At 43.3% G+C, this 27,532-nt stretch overlaps 1 protein-coding gene across 2 annotated transcripts in view; it reads left to right on the forward strand.

The window, feature by feature from the left end:
* LOC117441143 (protein NLRC3-like) overlaps positions 1 to 27,532 on the forward strand; it is a 36,421-nt gene extending 8,889 nt beyond the window's left edge. For both annotated transcript variants that reach the window (XM_034077339.2, XM_034077345.2), the window contains 8 exons: positions 7,760 to 7,995; positions 8,190 to 9,987; positions 15,888 to 16,064; positions 18,405 to 18,575; positions 21,389 to 21,559; positions 26,013 to 26,053; positions 26,238 to 26,265; positions 27,445 to 27,532. In XM_034077339.2, the coding sequence (XP_033933230.1) occupies positions 7,760 to 7,995; positions 8,190 to 9,987; positions 15,888 to 16,064; positions 18,405 to 18,575; positions 21,389 to 21,559; positions 26,013 to 26,053; positions 26,238 to 26,251 (2,608 nt within the window). In that variant the 3' untranslated portion in view covers positions 26,252 to 26,265; positions 27,445 to 27,532. The remainder of the gene's footprint in view (positions 1 to 7,759; positions 7,996 to 8,189; positions 9,988 to 15,887; positions 16,065 to 18,404; positions 18,576 to 21,388; positions 21,560 to 26,012; positions 26,054 to 26,237; positions 26,266 to 27,444) is intronic.

A 27,532-nucleotide genomic window follows, 5' to 3' on the forward strand; every position in this document is an offset into this window, starting at 1 on the left:
ACAGCTAATACATGCTGCCATCACATCGAAGTTAGAGGCCTTTGCAGATTTAAAACCAGTGCCAAATATGTCAAATCAAACAAACTCTCAATGGCCACCAGTCTGCAGATCACACACATCAATTTTACAAAATATGTAACAAAGATGTTTACACTCCCGACAGTCGTTATTTCAAACAGAATGAACACATTTAACGCAGAATGCTTGCTCATTCATTCATGGTTGAAAGAATGATGGTCAGATCCTGGGTGGACCGGTCACTGATGAAGGCGATATTCATGTCCTTTCGAAGCACATTAAACAATAGGTTAGCGCATCAGAGATAATGAATTAGGTAACTGCATACTTTTCAAACTGTCACTCTTAGCTAATTCAGAGCCACTATTACCAGCTGCTAAAGCAACGCTGGTATTGTTTTCACCTATTGAGTCTGCATGTGTGTGTCGTCATGGCAACGTCGTCCTGAAGACACACAGAGGTGCTTTTCAGTACTTTGCCTAGTGTTTAAATGCATGTGGACAGATTTTGTCAATCACAACCGTGCAAGTTTTAGTGTATCTTCTCATCTTTTTTGCAGTTTCCATACAATATGTGAACTGGTTAAGTGAAGAGCAGAAGCCACTTTTCAAATTTCACACAATCCCTTTCCCACGCCATTGCTGTCAACACCGATCTATGCTGAACGTTGCTAAGATATTATTGATTGGGGTGTGGCCAAAAGTGCAATATGCTTCAGAATGTAGCTGACAGAGAGCAGGGATTTTGTCAGAGAGCACTGTGCCCATGGATTTTATTTTATTTCAAGATTTGTAATTACGTCGCTAAACTCCTTGAAAAGGTCCTCTTGCTTTTCTCCAAGGTATACGACAAGGCAGCGGATGGCTATAGTTCTCTGCGTACTTCAATTGTATTGTGCTATTTTGAAAAAGGGAAAAAAGAGAAATGACCTAAATGAATATATTCTGAATGGGTGACTGCCAACGACTCGCATTTCAATGACAACTCTAAATAAGGATCCTACCTCAAGAAGCATCCTTGATCTGCTTCACGAGATTCATTTTGAATAAAAAGCGATATCACAATAGTAACCAAAGTATTTTTACTCTCACAGTAGCCTTTATACTTTGTATCCTCTCACAGAACTATTCACAATTCAAAGGCTGCTAATTTTGGTCAAACAGCAATTTGCCTATACAGTGCAACTACAAGTACTACTTGTATTTGAATGGCAAAAGATGATACTCACCTTAAAATGTCCTTTGTATATTTCTATTTGTCTTAACTGTGGGAACTTGTCCAGGCACGTTAAGTGGGAGTGGACTTGAAATCCTTAACTCAAGGTGTAGAACAATTAAGTTATCAAGCCAATTACATTACTTACTACAACTTGAATTTAGTTTGAAGTCAATTAACGCAGAAATCAAAGTTCAAATTACACACAATATTAAGTTGATGTAATTACCAACATTATTACGTCAACACAACTTATAAATTAATATTTTCAACTTAAAATGTTTATCTAAATCAATTAACTCACATTTTTATCTTGCAACCATGCATTTAATTAAGTGGAGGTGAAAGGTCGCCTGAATTCGTTTTTAGAGCGCGGTTTTGGGCATGCTGCAAGCGCATCATTCTCATTAACCAATGGTAATGTTTAGCTGGATTTAGGAACCTCCCCTCGATCCTATTGGCTCTGACGGTTAGAAAGAGTTGTCAATCATCAAAATTAGGGATGTCCCGATCACCTTTTTTTGCTCCCGATCCGATTCCGATCATTTGATTTTGACAATCTGCCGATACCGATTTTTCCCGATCCGATCTTTATGCAATGCATTAAGAGAAAAAAAAGGTAACAGATAACGGCTGATCATCCAACGCGAGGAGTTCAGCTATCTTGACTGTTATTGTGTTGGCCTTTTCACTGTTCTGGGGCAGTTTCTCTTTCCTTTTAAAAGTGTCGGTTGCTTCAGTGCCGTTACCTGAGTGGCCGCTGTGTACTCGCCGTGTTGTTGTTGGTGTTTGTTTCTCAGGTAGCGTATTAGATTGGTCGTGTTGAACGTAGCTCTGTTCTTTCCACCACGCGAAACCTCCGCCTTGCAAACATTGCATCTGGCTGTTACACTGCCTTCGCTTTCAATTTTATAATACTTCCAAACTCCTGAAATGTTCTCTGTCCCGACTCCCGAGTCACCAGCTGAACGTAGCCTCTCGTTAGCTTGCTGCTACTATTAGACACTTCGCCCACTCTGTTGCTTTCAGAGAAATGAGCAGGTCTGAAAACAAGCCCAAAGAAAGCAACACATACATGATGTTGTGTAATTTTAAACCAAAACTAAGTCCTCAGGATGACTTTAAGACGTGAACATGGTCATTTTTGTTTTGTCACATGAAATAATAATAAAAAAGATTTGAAAAAAAATGTAAAAAAAAATCCCGATCCCCGATTTTTTGAAAATCACGTGATCGGCTCCGATCCCTGATCACGTGATCGGATCGGGACATCTCTAATCAAAATCGACCAATGGGTTCCAGAGATACGGAAAATCCACCCAAATGACCCCAGAAGTGTTTTTAAAAAAAAAAATCTCTCTAAAAAGGTAAAATTTCACTTGTTTTGCATCAATGTTGATACAGGGTACTTATTATATGTTATAGTTTGGATTCCTAAAGCTTTTAGGGTGTGTTCACATCTGCCTTGTATAGTCCGGTTGAACCCTGGTGCGTTTAGCCGCTTGGTGCGGTTCATTTTGGTCGGTGTGAACGCAGTCCGAGACCTCTGAAGGGAACTAAACAACCGGACTCTGGTCTAACGGTGCGTTCACACCTAATAGTCCGTTTTCTGGTGCGCACCAGACGACAGTTTGTTACATTGTTTCATTTTTCAGAAGGTTCGGTTTGCGTTCACACGGCAAAACTCAAACGGACTATGAACTTTAAACACAAGTCATGTGCACGGAAATGCTGTTCAACCATTGGTCAGACATTAAGGGGGTAAAAACGCAAATCCCGGCAATTTCTACCGGAGCCTCGGCCATGGAGCATCGGCACTTTCAGCAGCTGATTCTCATGCTGCTGTTAGTCTGGAGATCAACAGACTCTAGCGGCCCGCGCATATGATTATATAATCAGACATCAGACTTTAGGTAAGCCAGTTCTTTATTAGTATATAAGTGCTTTGTTAGCAATTCGGAAAATAGGGAGGCGTGTGGCGTAGTGGGTTGTTAGGATCAGGGGGTCACAGGTTCAAACCCCGCTGCAGTCAGCATGTCGTTGTGTCCCTGGGCAAGACACTTCACCCAAAATTGCTCCTGTGGGGATTGCCCACAGTATTGAGTATGTAAGTCGCTTTGGATAAAAGCGTCTAACAAGTAACATGTAATTCTATCGCTCGAAGTGGAGTCGAAAGAGATGAGTTTTCAGTCTGCGCCGGAAGGTGTGTAAGCTATCTGCTGTCCTGATGTCAATGGGGAGCTCATTCCACCATTTTGGAGCCAGGATAGCAAACCCACGTGTTTCTGCTGATGGGAACTTGGGTCCCCCTCGCAGCGAGGGCGCAGCGAGCCGTTTGGTTGATGCAGAGCGGAGTGCACGTGCTGGGGTGTACAGTTTAACCATGTCCTGGACAGTAGCGTGGCGTGGGAAAAAAATTAGGGGAAGCCAATAATACGTCCCTTATTTTGGGTCGGGGGTGTGGTGGTCAATGTAATAACGTAACCAGAGTGATTACAGCACCCGGTATCAATTTACACACATTTGTATCCTACAGATGCAGGACTTGCACACGCCTGTTATCTAACCGACAGGTCCGCACCCACTCTCCAGCCGAACCTCTAATAAGCATTCATTCACAAACTAAATCAGGAGACCTTTAATGTTTTACGTCCGATTCGCTCCTTTTTTCTTCGCTGTACACAGCTCCAGTTTGAGCATTGGCCTGTCATCGGATTTTATTTGTTGTTGCTGCTGTAGCGGAAGTTTAGTACAATTATGCTTGATTAAATACTCCAAATCTCCACCCTACATAATTGCACTTGCTTCAGTTACTTGCTGCTTTCTAATGGCGGGTGAGAGTGGTGCAGTGACGCTATCTATCTTCTATCGATTAGATTTATGATTCGAAAATTATAAAAGTAGTGTGGCGGCTCAATACCCAGTTACATTTGAGTCGCCGAGTGGCTTTAAACTGTGACTCGTTTTCGAAAAGAAAGTCCATGTTGAAACAATATAGTTGTAAGGATATTTAATAAACAAAATCAAAACACAGTAACTATGGACAAAAACGGTCAACAGAAAAAATGACAGCACAAGCTCACCCTCTGTCATGTGCACTCGACATCAAACAGGTGACTTATATAACCAAACCACACCCATGTGACAATTACCGGAAGTGCTCAACAAGCAAATAAAGGTGACGTAAATAATAATGATAATACAAATAATGAACTTGAGCTAAGTAGTGTTATGGCACCTACAAGTAGGGTAGACATGTGGATATTATTGAGGCAGATTGATGCTTTAGTTGTAACGCTAGCAGTCGGCTGGCCTTGTCCCCATATTCATAATAGGTACTCTTTGTGTGCCTTAAAACAAACTCTGCTTTGTTTGTGGAAATAAGATCACATTCAGTTTGGAGCTTGAGTCTCTCTCCGTCTGAAGAGCGGGACTAGGAGAAGCGGGGTTCTGTCTGTCAATTTGTAGAATTGCTTCCATCAGCTCAAGTTGTCTCTGTATTCGCTGCTTATGTTCCCTGGCACTGTAAGAGATAATATCACCGCGAATTACCGCTTTACAGGTTTCCCACAGGAGGGAAGGAGAAGTCGAGTCAGATTTGTTATTTCGGATAAAGAGCCTAATTTTCTCAGAAATAAATTCTCAGGATAATAACCCTGTATTCAATCTCCAATTTGAGCGCTGTCCACTTTTAGGAAGCAATTCCAAGTCTAATAAAAGGGGGGCATGGTCCGATATGACTATTTCTGAAATGGAGCACGTTTCATGTATGTGACCCGTTTATTGTCAGAGATGGCAAGGGGTGCATATCGTGGCAACCAGGCTGTTCATAAAAAGCACCCCCCAAAATAAAAATGTTTCTATTAATCCCACCCTCAAGCACTTCATGTAAACATAAACAATACTTTTTTAAAGCACTAGTATACAGACAAGACGTCACAATTAAATAAAAACATATTAAATAAAAAATAAGTGACGAATGAATGCAACATCCAGGATTCAACACCCCAACCATCAAAAAGACAACATAGATTAGCGGACTATACGTTCAAATGCGCGTTCCCGTGTCAAGGGGTGCATTTCACGACGGGGGTGCATAATTTGACACAACACCGGCACACCGTCCTCGTCCGAACCACCACTCGCACTTTATCGTTATTGTAGTCCACAAGGAACCCGAAATGTTCCCACAAAGCTGATTTAAAAGAAGCAGGTGGTTCTTCCTTCCAGCTCCTGTGTGTTATCTGAAATCGCAATACAAACTTTTCTTCTTCCTGTATTTTATTCGTTTTGTTGTGTTTTCTTCTTTTTCTTCATTTGTTGTTTAAGGGCGGCTGGCAAACAGCTTTTAAGGGCAAAACCGCCCCCTGGATTATAGTGTAGTGCAGGGGTGCCCAACCTTTTTTGAACCGAGAGCTACTTTTAAAGTTGCCAGTCTGCCGAGATCCATTCCATCCTCATCAACCGCCTCCAGTCTTCCATTGGCATTACCGGTACTGCCCTCTCCTGGTTTAAATCCTATCTCTCTGACAGACATCAATTCATCTCCATTAACAACTCCAAATCCCCCACAGCCCTCGTCAATCATGGCGTCCCTCAGGCTTCTGTACTTGGTCCCTTTCTGTTCATCATCTACATCAGGGGTGCCCAACCTTTTTTGAACCGAGAGCTACTTTTAAAGTCTGCCGAGATCTACCAGTCCAAATAGAGAGGCGTAGCCATTACTGACAGCCTGCTACCAGGTAAATACACACTACTACTACTTGTATAAAACTGACCTTTGTACGATTAATACTTCATAAAATACTGCAGATCCTTTATCTTACCTCTTTCTAATCTACACAGATACAAGTATTTAACTGAAGTTACACAACAGTGTTGTTGATACAGAGTTGGAGTTTATCCACACGTCACACTACAGTGGTATGTTTTCAAGAAGCATTGAACAGTGCTGCCACATATGACGCAGGAACAAAGAAAAGACTCTGAACCCTTTCTTTGCCATTATATAAAAACAGTGTTGCTACAAAAGTATAAATTAGGCTTACAAATAAGACAACTCAGATCTGAAGCTACGCAGGAATCTGCTGCCAACGTGCAATAAAAAAGACAAAATTAATAGAATCAAACTCTTTTTTTGTTGCATTTTAGTAGAGTATAAAAAGAAATCCCTTTTTAAAATAGGATGCAAGCAACACTAGTTTCTTAACCTGAATTGATAATAGACTATAATCTATTTAAGTTTGCATTCTTATACCATTTTGTACAATAATTATAATGAATAAGTTCAAACAAACTAAAACTTACAGCTGATTAATAACGGTATCTAACTTGAGTTTTTATTATATCAAAAACCTGTTGAAATGCTACTGTTATTTTTACTGTCCCCAAAAGCACGTCGGCAGCCTCCAGGAAAGCTTCTTTCACAACTTCGCCGTCTTTGAAAGACTTCGATAAGATGCTCTGGAGCAGCCTTGCTCTTGTTGTTGGGCCTGGTGAAAATGGACTGCTGTGCATTTAGCTGTCCTTTCAGGCCCCTCCCCTTTTGGAGCGCAGGGCAGAATCAGGAGGGAATTCCGTCTCGTAGGGTTTGTGCACTGTTTTGAAATGCCGCTCCTAAATTACCCTTCTTCGATAAAGCCACGCTCGCATCGCAGATGAGACAGATGGACTTTGAATTGGAATAGATACAAAAATAATCATCCTCCCACTCGGAGTGAAAATTATATATTTTGGGCTTTTTTGCTTCTACCATAATTGCGGTCTTGTGTGTGTGCGGACTGTCACTCCTGTTGCCACGGACAACGTCAGCGAACTAGTGCACTGCCCACTGCCCACCTGCCACGCCCCGACACATGGGGTCACGCCGGCCAATCACAAAGCTTGGATGCGTTCAAGTGCATTATTCTGGCACAGGAAGATTATGTTATAGGACATTAACGATAAAACAGAATATTGTTGTTCTATTTTTAGACACATCTCGTGATCGACTGGGAATCTCCCGATCGACTGGTTGGGCACCCCTGGTGTAGTGGATACTGCCCTGAATAACAGACTTTTTTCCCACTCTTAAAAAAAAAGGCATATTCGTCGTGTGGCTGCACCGAATTGTGACGTCCGAACCGTGACGTCCGAACCGTGACGTCCGAACTGTGACGGTACGGGTCGAATACGGATACCGTTACATCCCTATTTTTTAATGGAAGAAATATTGATAAATACTCACTCAAAACTACATTTATCGTCCAAAACATTATTTACTACATTATTTACTACTGGTGAGCTGGTTGTGTTTAGCATTAGCAGATATAACAGAGCTTTGTGTGATTACATGTCGAGTCAATGCAAAGACCCAGATCCGTGCCTGGCAACACCAAGAAAGTGAAGAGGTGAAATTCATGTCACCTGCGTATTCCTGCAGCGTGACACATTTAAACTTGAGTGTAACGTTTGTGACTCTCTGCCCATTGGTGAGAATCAGCTGCACTAATGTAAAGTGCTGTAAAGGATGTGTTCATCTCCACAGAGGGAAGAGGAAGAGTGGTGGTCCTGTGGAGGAGCAGCTGTCCAGCTGTGCTCTGTGTCAGGACGTCCTGAAGGATCCAGTCTCTACCAGCTGTGGACACTGGTTCTGCAGAGAGTGCATCACCTCATACTGGGAGCAGAGACCTCCATCAGGAGACCCCTCCTGTCCCCAGTGTGGGAAAAGAACCAGAACCAGAGCTGGACTGCAGACAGCCAGTCAGACCAGAACTGTACGAGGTAAGAGGCCGAACACACGCAGCGTCTTATTCCTCTTCCTGGTTCCTTTGTTTCTGAATAGGTGTACTGTTGTAGAGCAGAGACAGTAAGCTGTTTATACAACATTTAAACTCAGTCTGTTTGTTGTTGTTTTATTGTTATAATTAGATTCTCAGAGCATTTTCCTCATTCTCTCATGTTTCCTTCTCTTCCAGCAGATAGTGGTCTGCAGGAGGTTCTAGATGAACATAGGCTCAGTCTGAGGAGGAGATGTGAACGTGTGACTGAAGGAACTGATCACAGTGAAACTCTCCTCAACAGCATCTTCACTGAGCTCTACATCACACAAGGCCAGAGTGAAGAGGTTAATACCCAACATGAGGTGAGGCAGCTGGAGGCAGCTTCCACGAAGAAGCCCCTCCATGACACTCCAATCAAGTGCCAGGACATCTTTAAAGCCTTACCGGACCAACAGACTCCCATCAGAGCGGTCCTGACCAACGGAGTCGCTCGAGTTGGAAAAACCTTCTCAGTGCAGAAGTTCACTCTGGACTGGGCCGAGGGTTTGGGAAACCAAGATGTCCGCCTGGTGATCCCGCTCTCCTTCAGGGAGCTGAACCTGATCAAAGGTGAGCAGTACAGTCTTCTCAGGCTGCTCCATGTCTTCCATCCAACCTTACAGAAGGTCACAGCAGAGCAGCTGGCTGTCTGCAAAGTGCTGCTCATCTTTGACGGCCTGGATGAAAGCAGACTTTCTCTGGACTTCAGAAACAATGAGGTTGTGTCTGATGTCTCACAGCAGTCCTCAGTCAACGTGCTGCTGACAAACCTCATCAGGGGGAAGCTGCTTCCCTCGGCTCTCGTCTGGATAACTTCCCGACCTGCAGCGTCCAATCAGATCCCTCCTGAGTGTGTGGACAGGGTGACAGAAGTACGAGGCTTCACTGACGCCCAGAAGGAGGAGTACTTCAGGAGGAGATCGAGTGATGAAGACCTGTCCAGCAGAATCATCTCTCACATCAAGAGCTCCAGGAGCCTCCACATCATGTGTGTGATCCCAGTCTTCTGCTGGATCACTGCTGCAGTTCTGGACCACATGTTGACTACAGACCAGAGAGGAGAGCTGCCCCAGACCCTCACTGACATGTACTCACACTTCCTGCTGGTCCAGACCAAGAGGAAGAAGCAGAAGTATGAAGAGGGACATGAGACGAGTCCACAGCAGCTGACGGAGGCTGACAGGGAGGTTCTTCTGAAGCTGGGGAGGCTGGCGTTTGAACATCTGGAGAAAGGAGACATCATGTTCTACCAAGAAGACCTGCAGCGCTGTGGCCTTGATGTCACAGAGGCCTTGGTGCACTCAGGAGTTTGTACACAGATCTTCAAAAGAGAGAGTGTGATCTTCCAGAAAACCGTCTACTGCTTTGTTCATCTGAGCGTTCAGGAGTTTCTGGCTGCAGTCTACGTGTTGCACTGTTACACCAACAGAGACACAGAGGTACTGAAGGACTTCCTGAGGAGAGACTATAACAACAGCAGAGATCAGGGTTACCCATCTCTGGATGTCTTCCTGAAGGGAGCCATGGAGAAATCCCTCAGAAGCAGAAATGGCTACCTGGACCTGTTTGTCCGCTTTCTCCACGGCCTCTCTCTGGAGTCCAACCAGAGACTGTTAGGAGGCCTGCTGGGTCGCACAGACAACAGACCAGAAACCATCCAGAGAGCCATCAACAACCTGAAGGAGATGAACAGTGGATCCTCTCCTGACAGGATGATCAACATCTTCCACTGTCTGACAGAGATGAAGGACCACTCAGTACATCAGGAGATCACAGAGTTCCTGAAGTCAGAGAACAGATCAGATCATCTCTCTGATATCCACTGCTCTGCTCTGGCCTACATGCTGCAGATGTCAGAGGAGGTTCTGGATGACTTTGACCTGAATCAGTACAACACATCAGATGAGGGAAAACTGAGACTGCTTCCAGCTGTGAGGAACTGCAGGAAGGCACAGTGAGTCCAGATGTGATTAACTTTATAAACTAATGTGGATCAGGAGTTTAATTATTCAAATAAACACTATAACATTTATGCTGTTTAAATACTGAGAGCAAAATAAAACCAACAGTGTTCTTCTATTTATTTATAATAATAGTTAAACCATTTCTCTCTTCATACTAGGGATGGGAATTTGAAAGCAAATTTATATTTGAATATTCAACCCCCCAAAAAACAGTTGACTGATTATCCTATAACACTTTTTTCTTTTGAAATGTTTAAAAAGATGTAAGACGAGGTCTCCAACTATCCTCAGTCTTTGTGGAGCGAGTCTCCCCTCTCTGTGACTGATGAGAAGCTCGACATGGTCTGGTCTCTTCAGTTCCTCCGTTGCAACCTCCGGAAAGAACCTCTTTAGCTGTTGAGGTCTGACGCTCCGATGCACTTTAGCGATCTCCTCCAGGCCATAACAAACCAGCTCGTGAGCCTTCACAGTACCTTTGGGGGTCTTGACTCTTACTCGCAGGACGTACCTCTTCGTTTTGACTGTCACGGTCATTCCTCCAACTCTATGCACGACCAGAGTGACTTCTTCTCTGCTCAGACCGAGCCTGTCAGCCGCTACGTGAGTGATGTAGTTGGTGTCAATCAGAGCTCCGATCTTCTGCCCCGCATTGGCAGTGACTTCCAACAGCATCATGATGACAGGGTGCTCGGTCAGTCTATTATCTTCCAGAAGTCCACCTTCATCCTTCCTAGTGCTCCTTGTCACTGAAGTCTTGTTGCTGTTACTGAAAGCTTTCTTGATCCCTGCCGCCGCCTCTGGGGAACATTTGGACAAGGCTTACTTTTGTTCTTCTGTTAGCTCTCTTACCCTCTCGCTGCCTTTTCCAAGTTTCCCCTTTGGTAGCTGTTCCCATTTTGGACAGAGGAGGTAGTGGTGGTCCAAGGAGGTCCTCTCTTGGCAGTCTTCCCTGTTGCAGAGGAACCTGTCTGTGCACTCTTCTACCCCTTCACAGCAGTCTTTCTCTCAGCCAAGCCAAACCCCTTGAACTTCTTGCAGAAGAATAACTTGTTATTGTGTTTATCCTCTCCACACACGACGCACTCACCTTCTGGAGGGTCCGTTCTGGTGGCTTTTGTGTAGGCATACTTCCTCTTGAACCTGTTTTGCGGTTTGTCCATTTTCTCAGATGTCTGTTATTTTCAGTTGTTCCAAGCTCTCTAGAATTTCTTCTTGCTCCTTCAGGAACTTCAGAAGCGTATTGAAATGGTTGACTGGGGTGACACCGTATTCGGGCTTCGCCCTGAAGATGACCCACTCTCGCTTCACCTGGTCGGGCAGCTTGCTTTCTATAGACCTAATCATCAGCGGGTGGTTGATGGCTCCAGGGTTCCCGATGTCTGTGAGGTCTGCCAAAGCCTTTTCCACAGCTTGGATGAGGTCTATCACCTTCCTCGGCTGGTCTCCTTTCACAGCTGGTATCTTCTCCAGTTCTAAGACGATCTGCAGTGTAATCGTGGTCCTGTTTCCGTAACGGTTCTCCAGTACTCTGAACATGTCTTCGACTGTACTGTAGCTGGTCAACTTGACATCATTTTTTACCTTCTCTTCCATGCTGTCTAGAAGCTGGCATTTCTTGACTTCAGGCGACTCGGACGGTTCTCCCTGCTTCTGCAAAGATTCCCAGTCCTTTTTTCAGCGGTGAAACTCCCTCATACTGCCACTGAACTTGGGAAGGCTTACCGGCTTGAGTCGTATCTTTGACATCGCTCCCATCGGGTTGTCTCTGGGTTCCGTGCCTGCCACGCCAGTAGTGTGCACCTCTTCCACTGCTTTATGCTGCGCTTTCATGAGGTCAAACCGCGCTTCTTCTGCTGCAATCTGAGCCTCGACCAATTTAGAGCGTTGGGCCTGGTCTTGCCTTAGCTGAACCAGGGCGAACTGGGCGCGCTCATCCTCTGCTGCAATGCGTGCTTCCTCTGCAGCAATTTGAATCTCGGCGAGCTTCGCACGTTGGGTCTCGGCTAACTTGGAGTGCTCATCCTCTGCTGCGGTGCGTGCCAACTCTGCTGCACCGCATGCTTTGTTAAACTCAGCTTCCTTTGGACGCTTGAGTGCGTTTTTCCTTGTCTCCAGTTGGCTCTCTTCCACATCTTTTCTAGCAGTCACAGGAGCCCATCCCCTCCAGGTGCTGTGCACTTCCTTTAATTGCTTAATGAGTATTTCTAAATGTTTAAGCTGCTTTTTGTAATTCTCATAGCTCACCAGGTCAATTTGTGTCGCTTCCACGTCCTCATAGACCTTTTCAGCTTCCCCGATGGCAAACATCACTTATTTTCTCCATGCCTAGACCAAAGGTTTGCTTTAATCACTTCACTGACCTCTTCAAGCCTTTGGCTGGTCACTCCATCCGTCTTTTCCACGTCTGCCCTCAGCTCTTCTGGTACTTGGTTCTCGTTGCTATCAGCGTTCAGAATTAATCCATCCATCTTCTCCCGCTTATCCGTGGTCGGGTCGCGGGGGTAGCAGTTCCAGCAGAGAGCCCCAAACTTTCTTTTCCCTGGCGACATCAACCAGCTCTGACTGGGGGGTCCCAAGGCGCTCCCAGGCCAGCGAAGAAATATAATCCCTCCACCTGGTCCTAGGTCTACCCCTTGGTCTCTTCCCAGCTGGACGTGCCCGAACCACCTCAACTGGCTTCTTTCGACGCGAAGGAGGAGCGGCTCAACTCCGAGTCCCTCCCTGATGACCGAACTTCTCACCTTATCCCTAAGGGAGACACCAGCCACCCGGCGGAGGAAACCCATCTCGGCCGCTTGTATCCGCGATCTCGTTCTTTCGGTCATGACCCATCCTTCATGACCATAGGTGAGGGTAGGAACGAAAATGGCCCGGTAGACAGAGAGCTTTGCCTTCTGGCTCAGCTCCCTTTTCGTCACAACGGTAAAGCGACTGCAGTACCGCTCCCGCTGCTCCGATTCTCCGGCCCATCTCACGCTCCATTGTTCCCTCACTCGAGAACAAGACCCCGAGATACTTGAACCCCTTCACTTGGGGTAAGGACTCATTCCCTACTTGGAGTGGACAGTCCATCGGTTTCCTGCTGAGAACCATGGCCTCAGATTTGGAGGTGCTGATCCTCATCCCAGCCGCTTCACACTCGGTTGTGAACCGATCCAGTGAGTGCTGAACGTCGCAGACCGATGAAGCCATCAGAACCACATCATCTGCAAAAAGCAGTGGTGCAATCCTTAGTCCACCGAACCGCAGACCCCCCCCCCCCACGACTACGCCTCGAAATCCGATCCATGAATATTACAAACAGGATTGGTGACAAAGCGCAGCCCTGGCGGAGGCCAACCCTCACCGGAAATGGGTCCGACTTACTGCCGAGGACCCGGACACAGCTCTCGCTTTGGGAGTACAGAGATTGGATGGCCCTGAGTAGAGACCCCCTCACCGCATACTCCCGCAGCACCTCCCACAGTAACTCCCTGGGAACTCGGTCATACGCCTTCTCCAAGTCTACAAAACACATGTAGACCGGATAAGCGTACTCCCAGGCCCCCTCCAGGATCCTTGCGAGAGTAAAAAGCTGATCCGTCGTTCCACGACCAGGACGGAATCCGCATTGTTCCTCCTCAATCTGAGGTTCGACAATCGGCCTGACCCTCCTTTCAAGTACCTTGGAGTAAACTTTCCCGGGGGGGCTGAGTAGTGTGATGCCTCTGTAATTGGCACACACCCTCTGATCCCCCTTTTTAAAAAGGGGAACCACCACCCCGGTCTGCCACTCCTTCGGCACTGTTTCCGACTTCCACGCAACGTTGATGAGACGTGTCAACCATGACAGTCCCTCAACACCCAGAGCCTTCAGCATTTCTGGGCGGATCTCATCCACCCCCGGGGCTTTGCCACTGTGGAGTTGTTTAACGACCTCAGTGACCTCCCCTCGGGAGATTGGTGTTGATCCCCCGTCATACTCCAGCTCTGCCTCTAACATAGAGGGCGGAGTTGTCGGGTTCAGGAGTTCCTCAAAGTGTTCCTTCCAACGCCCTCGTTCAGAATGAATTGCATCAGGTATTCACTGTTGGCCTCTGTGACTTTGGTGGCGGCCTTGTGGACTTCACTATATTCTTTTATCAACTCCTCCAACATAGTGTTCACCGTCTTTGTTACTGAGTTCACCTTACGACCTAGAGCCACCTTCGCCCTCGTTCGCAGGTCTTTCAAATGCTTCACTGTTTCCTCCCCCTTAATCATCTCTCTGAATTTAAGGTTGAGTTTAGCTCAATCTGTCTTGTCCTGGCTAGCTAGCTGGATCGCTAGCTGGTTAGCTCCGTTTTCCAGCCAACAGCTTGGTCCCTTTGATTTTGATAGCTAGCTTGGGTTAGTATGCTGGCACCCTTCAATCTGCTAGCTAGTTATTGTCTTCTTGCTAGTTAGCTTTATTTGCTGGAAACCTTCAGTCTGCTGGATAGCTACTGCTTCGTTTTCGCTATGCTACCACTAGCTCATTTTGCTAGATAGCGCCGAAAAATTGTCTGTGTTACTCACGTGATCCGACCACGTTAGCTCCGCTAGCTTATGCTAGCCTCGGGCCTTCACTTTCCACGGACCGTTGCGACCACGGGGTTTCCTTGTTGTCCGGTCGTCAGCTCGACTCGCGGACCGGCGTTCCTCGGTGTAGCTCCGGTAGCTTCGCTAGCTCCGCTACGCTAGCTTAGTTAGCTCCGCTCCGCTAGCTTCGACGGTCCTTGCTAGTTTTTCTAACCTCGGGCCTTCACTTCCTGCCGCTCGTTCCGACCACGGGCTGTAGTCTACCTTCCTAGCTGTCTCTCGCCATCGGTTTAAACCGATGCGGTAGTTAACAACTGTACTGTCTATCTCCCGACAGTATGGGTGGAATCAAGATGGACGGAAACAACTCCTAGTTTTGATGATTTAATCAAATCCAAATAGGTTGTAAACCTTAGAAGAAAATGGACTACAACAATTAGGATCACACATATCCCATACACATTAAATCACATTCAATACAATAATTACACTTACTAGTGGCCTCTCCTGATTCCTCAATCTCAATGACGTTAATTTATTTTCTCCTCTATTTATAACACATCAATAAACCCCGCGCATCTCCACCCAGATTTAAAGTCACACTCACATAAACTGAACCCCATTAATTGAACCCTCATACCCCCAGCACAAACCATGGCTTTACAGCACAGGAACTGTCGTATTCATAAAAAAAAAATATTACAATAAAAATATTCATCTCATATTTGAATACCTGAATCGTTTTGAATATTCGATTAATCATTCCCATCCCTACTAATTGTTCCGTTTCTCTCTTCATATTGAGTGATGGAGGTGACATGTCAAACACATGAAGGACTTCAGAGGTTTCTCAGCATGTGATCACATTTGTAGTTATTATTACTTTCTAGTAGTTTCTTTATCATTAAACACACGTTTTTATAACAAATCTGTTTCCCACAAATAACAGAGTAATGTCTTAATGCTGATATTCTGGGAACATCTGATGGTATTCAGGTTAAAATATTGAAACTTTATTGGTTTGTTAATTGTGTGCGCAGTACATTTTCAGATGCTCAGAGAAGCCAACATATCCTTCATCCATCATTCACATCCAAATATTAACTAACATTTAAATATGTTCATCTCTAATATCGTCAAGTGGTTCATTTAACTTCTGTTTCTCTGGTAACAGTCAGTGACAGCAGGAGCACAGACATGTGATCAGATCACACTGACAACTCATTACACTCTATTATCATATTAAATGGACTAACAGCAAAGGTCTATCAGAACATGTCATAAGATGCTTCGGATCATTATTATGTTTCCTCTTTTGTTAACACATGTTGTAATGTATGTTTTATTATAGACTCACTCTCTGTGGACTCTCAGAGACTGACTGTGAAGTCGTGGCCTCAGCTCTGAAGTCTGACCCCTCCCACCTGAGAGATCTGGACCTGAGTGAGAACATCAATCTGCAGGATTCAGGAGTGCAGCGTCTGAGTTCTGGACTAAAGAGTCCAAACTGCAGACTGGAGGCTCTCAGGTCAGTTCACTGACTGCACTTCATACAGATCTGTTTGTGTTTATCATTTTCTGAATTTGAACAAATACAATGTTATTTTTAATTATTCCATTTTTGCTAACGAATAACAAAGAGAAGGTGAATGTGAGGGAGAGTGTTTGCAGGGTTCCCGCGGGGTCTTAAAAAGTCTTACATTTGATCAAAAAAATAAGAAAGGTCTTAAATATGATTTAGGGTGCGTTCACACCTGCCTTGTATAGTCCGGTTGAATCGAACCCTGGTGCGTTTAGCCGCTTGGTGCGGTTCATTTGGGTCGGTGTGAACGCAGTCCGAGACCTCTTAAGTGAACTAAACAACCGGACTCTGGTCCGCTAAAATAGGTGGTCTCGGAGTGCTTTCTTGCGAACTCTGGAGCGGTTCATTGCTGGTGTGAACGCAGTCCGCACCAAAACATAGGAAGCGTAGTATTTACGAGTCACAAGAACGCGGATATCTTCAAAAATCTTTAGCGAAAGACTCTTTCAAGACATCCGCGGTTGTTTAGAGTAAAGCAGAATTAAGTGTTGAACAGTGTCGTGTAAAGTAAACATTCTCCGTCAGCTACATAAAGGTAAGAACACCTGTCGTCGGTGAAACGCCCCTCCTCTGCAGAACGTCTCTCATGGATAATGCTGCACATTATCCCGCTTATTACATGGCCACATTCTCAACAAAGTAACGACATGACTCCCAATATTAATTAAAATGCTTTTGTGGATTTAGAAAATGATTTTATTGATTTAAAAAATAGTTGTATGTATTTAAATTGACATGCATCCGCTAAGAAAAATAGTCCGTTGTTACTGTTTGAACTAACGTAGCAACGGCAGGAACTGCTTCGATAGCGTTTTTGAGGAGCTTCATGAGTACAGATTTGAAAAAATCGTTGCTTGCTTTAAAAGTAGCACAATTCATTATGTCAAACCTTGGAAAGTATCTAGATATCCCTTCCCTAAAGCCAAAGTAACTGGCAACTGAATATGTGTCGCCGTTTGTCCTATGTCTGGACCGCTGGGTAAAAAGGAGGGTTTCTGCCCGTTACTTCTCCGCTGTTTTCTTGTCGCTCTTGTCAGTTAGACAAACTGTATTCAGTTAAATCGAACGGACTTCGTTGTACAGATGTGAGCGTCCTTAACAACGGTCAATAAATCCTTGACAGCGGTCTGTCTGTTCTGGATTAAAAACGTGTCACGTGTTTTGAATTGACCAATCAGAATCGAGTATTCAACAAAGCCATGTAATAATGTTTTTTAACGGACGTTGTCTGGAGATCAACAGACATGATTATATAATCAGACTAACAGCAGCATGAGAATAACCTGCCGAAAGTGCCGATGCTCCATGGCGGAGGCTCCGCTAGAAATTGCCGGGATTTGCGTTTGTACCCCCTTCATGTCTGACCAATGGTTGAACAGCATTTCCGAGCACATGACTTGTGTTTAAAGTTTATAGTCCGTTTGAGTTTTGCCGTGTGAACGCAAACCGAACCTTCTGAAAAATGAAACAATGTAACAAGCTGTCTCTGGTGCGCACCAGAGAGCGGACTATTAGGTGTGAACGCACCCTTAGAAGGTACTCGGGTATCTTTGAATCTACTTAAAAATAAATATGGTGAAGTGTAAGTTCAACCGTATTTGGTTGGAAAACATCGAATTTAGTTCTTGGTTGAAACCAGTGGAGGGGAACGTGTTTGAAGCCCGCCGCACCTTTTGCAAACAAATGTAGCGTTAGTTAGTGCAGCAGCTCCCGCAACAACATCAGGGGGACCTCCGGGCGACGTTTGGGTCTACGTCAACTGCACGCACGCACGCACGCACGCACACACACACACACACACACACACACTTTTTGTCTAACACAGTTCTTATGCTGTTATGTTCAGTCATCGTTCTTATGTTGAACGTGAATACATTTACTTGGAAAGTAATTATGGGACGTATTTCTTCTTTCATAGCAATTTTCCTTCATACTTTCTTGCCGTGAAATAGGTCTTGAATTCTATTCAAAGTGTTCTTAAAAAGGTCTTAAAAAGGTCTTAACTTTGAGTTGGTGAAACCTGCAGGAACCCTGTGTTTGAGCTTCCACAGACTCACCCTGTGCTCCTGGAGTCAGTGGAGATGCTACTCAGTACTGAGGAGCTGTGAGGGAGATGAAGGAGTTGTTCAACATCTGATCAAAGTTAAAGTTCCAGATTATCAGTGGATTGTTTCTGCATCATCTCTGACATTAAAACCCTGTTTGACTCTGAACGGATTATTAAACCTGGAGTTATTTAAACAGGAACTTTGTTTTCTAAAGTGACATCATGTTTTCTTTATCCAGACTGAGGGGCTGCAGTTTGTCAGAGATCAGCTGTTCTGCTCTGATCTCAGCTCTGAAGTCCAACCTCCATCTGAGAGAGCTGGATCTGAGTGACAACGATCTGCAGGGTTCAGGAGTGGAGCTGCTGAGAGATCTTCTGGAGAGTCCAGACTGCAGACTGGAGACCCTCAGGTCAGTTCACTGACTCTCTGTTACTGCTGGAGATCTCACATGTTCACTTTGTAACTGAACCTCATTAATATTCATTAATAACTAACATCCATAAAGAAGCAAGGCAAGTGTATTTATACAGAAGGTGTCGTATTGTCATACTGATATTCTGTACACACTGTGAAGACCACTGAGACAAATGTAACATTTGTGATATTGGGCTATATAACATTGATTGATTGATTGATTGATTGATATAGCACCTTTCAACACAAGGCAATTCAAGGCTCTTTACAAAAATGAAAGACATTCAGACAAAGGCATTTAAAAACAGTCATTAAAAAGAAAAGATAATAAAAGCAACATTAAAAGAAAAAATACATGAATAAAAAGCACATGAATAAAAAATACATGAATAAAAAGCACATGAATAAAAAGTACATGAATAAAAAGTTACAGTCCAGTTTAAGATATGAATAGTTCACACAGAAGTTCCATCTTACTGATGCCTTTCTTTAAGGTCTCTCCGAACATGAGCTGTGTACGCTTGTATGGCACATACGTCCCGCGCAGCATACACAGAGAAAAGTAGCCAGGACAAAGTCCCCAGACACTGATTCCCTGGGGTTACTGGCCCCAAATGTTCATTAACCAAAGCTCAGTTTCAATTAAAAGTAAATGTCCTTGTATTCATTTCATTTTTAAGAGTATGAAGTAAGAACTGCAGACATACATCTTGACTGTTTCTTAACATGTTAAACCCCATGCCCCCCCCGGGCTTCTTAACATTTAACAACCTATTAATGTGTCATACCCACTTAACGGGAAGAAACTCAGCTACCTGACAATATGAACAATTTTTACCGAAACAAAACACAACTCTAACGCTGAGCGTCTGAATTAGCACTAAGCAAAAGAGTGCTAACGCACTTAGCACATAACTCATATTAGCAATCTTTTATACTTCATCGGATCTGCAAAACAAGATATCATCTGAAAGCTGAGATTCCACAGATTCCAATGGTATAAGTATCATCACTGAGCGACCAAAACTCGCAGCAGCGAAGGCGAAACCAGACAACACACAATGTAGCTTCACGGGGCCAAAACGGCAAATATGTCTTACCTGTTGTTTTCTGATCAAAAGTTGTGTTCAATGGTATTAAAACGCATAAAACGCTGCTGAAGGTTAGTCCAAAGTGTCTGTGTCACAGATAATCCATCTTTAAAGGTCCATGTCATGCTTTTCCGGTTATTACCCGTCCCCTTGTTGTTATGAAGGTTTTTCTGCATGTGAACGGTCTGCAGAGTCACAAACCCTCAAAGTGCACCCTGTAGCGAGTAAAACTCTAACACAGAGAAGACCTGTCTGCTGCCCCAGAACGCCTCGTTGGACATTTCTCTTTTTCCATCTGTTTCTTCCGGGAACCAAAATGGACCAATCCATGGAGCTCCTCACACACCAGGATCCCTTGGCGTCACTATCAAACGCAGTGGGGGGACCTTTAGTGTACATTTTCAACTAGCAGGGAGTCCCCATTGACTTGCATAGAGCTCCCTGGTTGGTAATAGACGAGTTGGGATGGTGGAGAAATGCTCTCCGCAGACCCATTCTCACAGCGTTTGTAAACCTTTTTCTTACTCAATATCAAGCCACACTTACTGTTTTAACTTCGGCTGTGAGTGTTTGTGTGTGCTCAGGATGAGTTTCACACTGTCTCGCTGTATCGCCGACCCGGAAACCACACCAGTAAGCCAGCTCACTGAGCAGTGAGCCTCGCAACGTCCCGACCAATCAGAGCACACTGGGCTCACAGGGAGGGGGGGGGGGGGGGGGCAGGAGCTCCAACAAGCCGTGTAGGACAGAGTGAATACACATACTATACAGAGATGCTGTGTGAGAAACCAATGTGAGTTTGGAACATTGAACAATGTGAATCTATTCTAGTAGACCTCAACGATGGAATTATGATCAGTAGGAATGGCCACGACATGGGACCTTTAACATTTATGGCAATAAGCCTAGTTTTCAGTTTTCAGAGCGTAACATAGCTTTCAGTTTGGGCAAGCTGCGTGCTCATCACTCCTCAATGTTAACGTGTAGGTGGATTTAGGATCCCCCCTCGATTCTATTCGCTCTAACGGTTAAAAAGAGGTGTCAATCACAAAAATCGACCAATGGGTTCCAGAGAAACGGCAAATCCACCCAAATGACCCCAGAGATGGGGTTCTTTATCTAAATCTCTCTAAAAAGGTCAAAGGTCAGTTGTTTTGCATCAATCTTGATACAGGGTACTTATTATATGTTATAGTTTGGATTCCTAAATCTTTTAGTCTACCATCCCATCATTCAAGGGTGGTTTTCACTATAAGTAATGTTTTATTTTGGACGGACACAATAATTTACATTTTTTTACGATGTTCAATATTGTAAAAAAAAAAAAATCGATATTGATTCTGACTTTTTTTCTACATCCAAATCACAGGTTTATCATTGCTTTGAGAAAAATATTATTAATTTAACCCTTTTAGAAGATATGGTCATTTGTTCTGGGAATGTCATTTTCGAGCCTGAGACCTGAAAAACAGGCTCAGGGCTTAACAGGTTAAAGGAACTATAATAGATGTTGGTTGTAAAAAGTAAATCTATGTTTTTAATATTTAGTAAATGATAACGTCTGAATAAAGGTCATCTGAAGTTATAACTAATATATATTAGTTTTACATGATAAAGTTGACTTTACGCTGTTGTTATTGTTCCCATTCATTTCATTGTTGATTAACACATCTGATTATAAACGGATTTGTATCCCCATCATGTTTTCTTTATCCAGACTGAGGGGCTGCAGGTTGTCAGAGATCAGCTGTTCTGCTCTGGCCTCAGCTCTGAAGTCCAACCTCCATCTGAGAGTTCTGGACCTGAGTCAGAACACTCTGCAGGATTCAGGAGTGAAGCTGCTGAGAGATCTTCTGGAGAGTCCAGACTGCAGACTGGAGACCCTCAGGTCAGTTCACTGACTCTCTGTCACTGCTGGAGATCTCACATGTTCACTTTCTAATTGAACCTAATTTATGTTCATTAATCACTAACATCCATAAAGTAGTAAATGTCCTTTCATTCATATTTCATTTTTACGTATGCCTACTAAATGAAGAACCGCAGACATACATGTTGACTTTTTCTTAAAGGAACTGTGTGAGCACCTCAGCTCACACACGGGTTAACCCAACCTGGTCTCACCAGAATGCGTGACTCCACCACGACTCCTTAACACCGCATTGCGTGGTGGTGTCACGAACTTTGTTACATTTACGTGTCTGCACCACGCAAACAACCCCAATGTAAAGTGAATGAGGCTCCTTTGTCGTGGTGCACACACGCATTTCTACAACGTCCCGCAGTGAGCTTTTATTCTATAAAACGTTTTTAAAATCTACTTTATAGCTTGTAGTAACTCGCGGGAGGCTTCTTTTATTTTATTTGTATTCATAATAATTTGTATTTTTCGTCAGAATGTATTATGGTGCATTAGTTACGAATTTTAGTTCTCAAAAAACAGTGCATTGTGTAATACAACTGGGATTTTTATTAAATTAGTTTAAGGAAGGCCAGAGCTTCAGCTGTGTCAAATAGATTGTTCCCTTTAGTGAACGTTTTTTAAAAGAACATTATATTCCGATTTGATCGTGTCCCCTTTATTGTATTATGGAGAGCAATGTGAGCGTCCATTCCCATTGGATAACGCAGGATTTTACACCCGGAAGTAAGTATTCCTCTTACTGTCGATTGATTTTACAGTGATATCTGCACTACTCATCAACTAAAACACACCAGATTATCCTTGTTGAGTACACAACATTGATTGGTTTAAATTGTGTGCAATGCTTTTGTAATTTTCCCCTTCGATTCGGAGAAACAAATATTTGTTCAGAGTTTAGGATGGCAGAAGACACTACACTACCCAGAATCCTCAGCTATCGTTTGGGACTACACCATGTGCTTAGCTTGACAAACCCCGTGATCGGTCCAGAGCGTCAAACAGCATTTTGAAATGGAATGAAACCGATCAAAGGCACACTATTCAGATCAGGAATCAAACGTCTCCTACCCCCCCTCCACCCTTAGGTCACAGGCTCCTCCAACAGTGCAACACAATAAAACAGATAAACAGAAAACATAGTGCAAGTCAATACAAAAAGAAAAATAGTAAAAAGTGAAATAGTGCAATAAGAGTCTATACAAGTGATTGGAATATATGATATATTAGACAAATCATTTCTAAGTAGCAGCCAGATTAATGCTATGGATGTTGTTTCAAAGTTCAGGTGTTTAATAGTCTTATGGCCTGTGGGATGAAACTGTCCCTGAGTCTGGTGGTTTTAGTCCGGATGTAAGATAAGATAAGATAAGATAAGATGGTACTTTATTGATCCCAATTTGGGAAATAGTTTTTGTTGCAGCAGCATAAAAGACAAGGCATTTTACAATAAAACAAAACTACAAATAAACAAGAATAGAAAGAAAAGAAAATAGAAAATATACGTGTTGAAATAGAAAATATACATGTAGATATTATATATGCAAATATATATATTCAAAAATATATGATATGGAATATTAAATATTGAACAGATTATATATGTGTAAAATGTACAGCGAGGTTGTATTAGAGAAACTATGGAGCAGAGAGTTCTCTTCCAGCCAGAGGTGATTTGTTGTACAGAGTTATTGCAGTGGGCAGGAATGTGTTCCTGTATCGGTCTTGCTGCACACGTGGAAGGATCTCAGCTTCCTCAGAAAATAGAGTCTGCTCATCCCCTTCAGCGTTGATCCTCCAGTTCAGCCCATTGTCTAAGTGCACTTCCAGGTACTTGTAGTCCTCCACAACAGCCACATCCTCTCCTAGAATGCGGCTGTTGTGCCAGACGGCAGCAGACAGAACAGTTTGTGGCTGGGGTGATGGGGGTCTTTTATAATCCCGAGGGCTTTCTTTAAGGTTAACCTGGTATTTTTACTCCACTACATTTATTTGAGTTACTTTGCAGATTCTGATTAATGATGTGAAATATAAACAACCCTTAAAGCAGACTTTAGTTACACCTGAGTATAATTCAGGGAAGGTGATTGCCAAGTGCCAACAATCAGGTGAGATATTTGATAGTTGGTGCTTGAGAAGACTAAACATTTATCTGCAGATCCGTATAAAGTATATTCATTACTCGTTATTCTCTACTAATAGTTAATTAAAGACTATATATTATGGCTATTTTGCACATCCCTTTCAAGATTTCAAGATTTTCAAAGGTTTATTGACATATCATATACACAACTACGGTGTAGTTATGCAATGAATGAAAAACTTGGGTCACAGGTTCCTCAACAGTGCATTACAAGACATCTATCAATATGTGTGTACCTCCACCATTACACTGTCATATTCTGCACATTTCTTATTCTATCTACATACATAAGAGTATAATTAATGTGTATAATATCAGTTAGAATAAGTGCTTCAACATAGTTAACATTGCAGGAAAGCAATACATTAGACGTTAAGTACTTTGTCAGGCTTAATATTTATCTGTATATAGATACCCCCAAAGCTTCTTTCTTATTTGAAAGAAAACCTAAAGTATTATTTAATGTTTAAATAAAGCCTTATTAGTTTGTCTGTTTTGCACATCCTCATATCAGGCACTAAACTGTTTTATTCTAGATATCATTTACAGTATCTTCTTGATATTTTCTATTCTATATTTATATCATTGACCTTCTACTTTCCCACTATTTTGTATGGACTCTTAATATTTAAATGTTTTCATCAAATATAACACATTCAAAAGTGCTTTTAAAAAATGAAAGACATTAAAATCTGTTAAGCCCCTCACGACACTGTCTCAGGGAATCTTAATATTTAAGAACCTATTAATGTGTTATACCACATTAACGGGAATAATCTCAGCTAACTGACGATACAAACAATTTTTACCAAAACAAAACACAAGTCTCATAAGAAGCATCTAAATGACCAGAGCGAAAAATGCTAACCTATTACTGTACCGATAATCACTCATAGCTCCCTTATTACTTATCCTAGGTGCACATCCAATACATCGTTTATGACCGCAAGGAGACACAGAATCTAACGGTGTCCACCTCAACACTGAAAGATACAAACTCGCGACGTTATCAACAAAAACGTACATCAAAACAAGTGGCGCTAGGTAGCCCACAACGCTAACATGGCTTACCTTCGTCTTTGTCTGGTCTAAACTGGTCTTCAATGGCATTAAAACGATAAAAAACGATGATGTATTTAATCCATAGCTTTATCCAATGTGTCTGTGTCCCCTTTGAATGATTTCTGATAATCCATGAGCAATAAATCTGCTTTTCGGTTTTGAGATGTCAGACCTAGAGACAGCTTCACTCTGGAGCAAAACTGTGTATGCGAAGCCCCCACCTTTTCCTTTTGCCATGTGTATGAGTGGAACGATTCCCCTTCGATTCTATTGGCTCTAACGGTCAGAAAGAGATGTCACATGTCAACATTGAAGAAGGGGGGCCAGAGATAAGGAAAATCCACCCAAATGGCCCCAGAAGTTTTTATTTGCTAAATCTCTCTAAAAAGGTCAAAGGTCACTTGTTTTGCATCAATCTTGATACAGGTACTTATTATATGTTGTACTTTGGATTCCTAAAGCTCTTAGTCTACTAACCCATCATCCAAGGTTAGTTTTCACTATAAGTACAACATATGTTTTCGACGGACACTATAATTTACAGTTTTTTACCATGTTCAATCTGAATTTTCTTTAAAATAAGAAACATCTATATTGATTCTGGCTTTTCTACATCCAACTCACAGGTTTGTCATTGCTTTGAGAAAAAAGATTATTAATTTAACCCTTTTAGAAGATATGGTCATTTGTTCTGGGAATGTCATTTTCGAGCCTGACACCTGAAAAACAGGCTTGGGGATGAACAGGTTAAGAAAAAGGCATTTTAAACAGTCATTAAAAAGCAACACAATCTACCTGCATTGCAATTACTCTAAACGTGTAATAACGTGCTTTTAACCAGTAGGAGGTGCGGGTTAGAAAGCTGTCAAGTGTACAGTGTTAACAAAATAAAATATACTGTTGTTTCCGGTTTAGTTTACGACGGATATATTTAGACACACAAACACAAAAGCGATGGAAAAAACCCACAGCAACACAGAAAAGATGGTCTTAACATGACCCAGCGGTCTAGTAGTTAATAAAAAACAATAATATCAAAACAAAATATTACTACTAACTTTATTGTGAAATTCAAACTGAACAGTAAAAGAAGAGTTTCCGGTCTATTCTGAGCCCGATCTCTGTAGATAAATAAAAATAAAGAACTACGACAGATGTGTATCTTTTAAATTTTAAACTGGATCCATAACTGTTGGATTGTGTTTATCCCTACAGGATCAGAGGAGAGACGATCAGAGCCAAGATCCAGAAGACCTGTGAGTACTGAATATCCTCCATTCATCCAGACATGAAACTCTTTGATGGAGCATGTCCTCAGAGGAAAACAACACTCTGGTTTCTCTCTTCATCATTCTGGCTGTTTCTCTTTGTTTCATCGTCGTCGTCGTCGTCGTCGTCGTCGTCATCATCATTATTCTCTCTCTCTCTCTCTCCTCTCAGGTGACAGGAAGTGAAGACAGACTGAAAGGTGAGAGGTCGTACCAACTGAAGTTTATTTATTGAGGTTTCACCACTGAATAAAATGTAGTTATTGCTCAGAGTTTTTCTGGGATTCCAGAGAAATCTGCAGCTCAGGTTTGATTTGTTCTCCATTCATTTATTACGGGGCGGGTTTGAGACGTACAGAGGAGCGTGGAGGCATTTTGGAAAATAAAGAAGAAGGCTGCAGCTGATGAGAGACTTCCTGTTAGCTCTCCTCAATATTAAATGAAGTGACAGTATATTTTCCATCCATCTTCCACCTCTGATCTGGAGTCAGGTAGCGGAGGTAGCTGCTCCAGCAGAGAGCCCCAAACTTCCCCGTCCCATCAGCCAGCTCTGACTGGTGGGTCCAAGGAGCTCCCAGTCCAGTGTGGAGATATAATCCCTCCACCTGGTCCTGGGTCTGCCCCTTAGTGTCCTTCAAGCCTATGTGCCTGGATCAACTCTAGGGAGGCGCCCAGGTGGCATCCTTACCAGGTGCCTAAACCACCTCAACTGACTCCTTTCTACGCGAAGGAGCAGCAGCTCTACCCCGAGTCCCTCCCCATGACTGAGCTCAGGGAGATGGCAGTTACTCGGAGGAAACCCATTTCGGCCGCTTGTATCCGTGATCTTCTTCTTTCGGTCATGATGAAGTGAGGGTAGGAATGAAGATGGACGGTAGCCTTTGCTTTCTGGCTCGGCTCTCTCTTTGTCACAACTGTGCGGTAAAGCGACTGCAGTATAGCTCCCGCTGATTCTCTAACCCATCTTCAGTCCATTGTTCCCTCAAGACCCCGAGATACTTGAACTCCTTCACTTGGGGTAAGGACTCATTCCCTACTTGGAGTGGACAGTCCATCAGTTTCCTGCTAGGTATTAAATACATGTAGCGGATAAAAAGTAAAAAGCAGCATTAAATGGAAGTACTCAAGTAATGTACAAGTACCTCAAAAGTGTACTTAGTTCCTCTCCTGGTCTGTAAAGCTCTCCCAACATATGCAGGTTAGCATCCGGCAGCTTCTATGTGCTGGGGACCCGTACTGTACATGTCTATCATCACACTTTGGGCTCCTCAACATGTGTGGGTTCCCAGCAGGACTCTCTGAGCTGCAGACACATTCTTTCTGTGACTTTGTTCCAGATATTTGGAGCACAATAACTGAAGCTGTTTCTCCATGTTCAGGAGCTCCCATCCCCCGAGTCCTGCGGCAGGAAGCGCTCCTTCTCTCCAAGAACTCCTGGACCCTGCAAGCTGGTCCAGAACCAGAGTC

Source organism: Pseudochaenichthys georgianus, unplaced genomic scaffold, assembly GCF_902827115.2.
Source record: "Pseudochaenichthys georgianus unplaced genomic scaffold, fPseGeo1.2 scaffold_151_arrow_ctg1, whole genome shotgun sequence".
NCBI lineage: Eukaryota > Metazoa > Chordata > Actinopteri > Perciformes > Channichthyidae > Pseudochaenichthys > Pseudochaenichthys georgianus.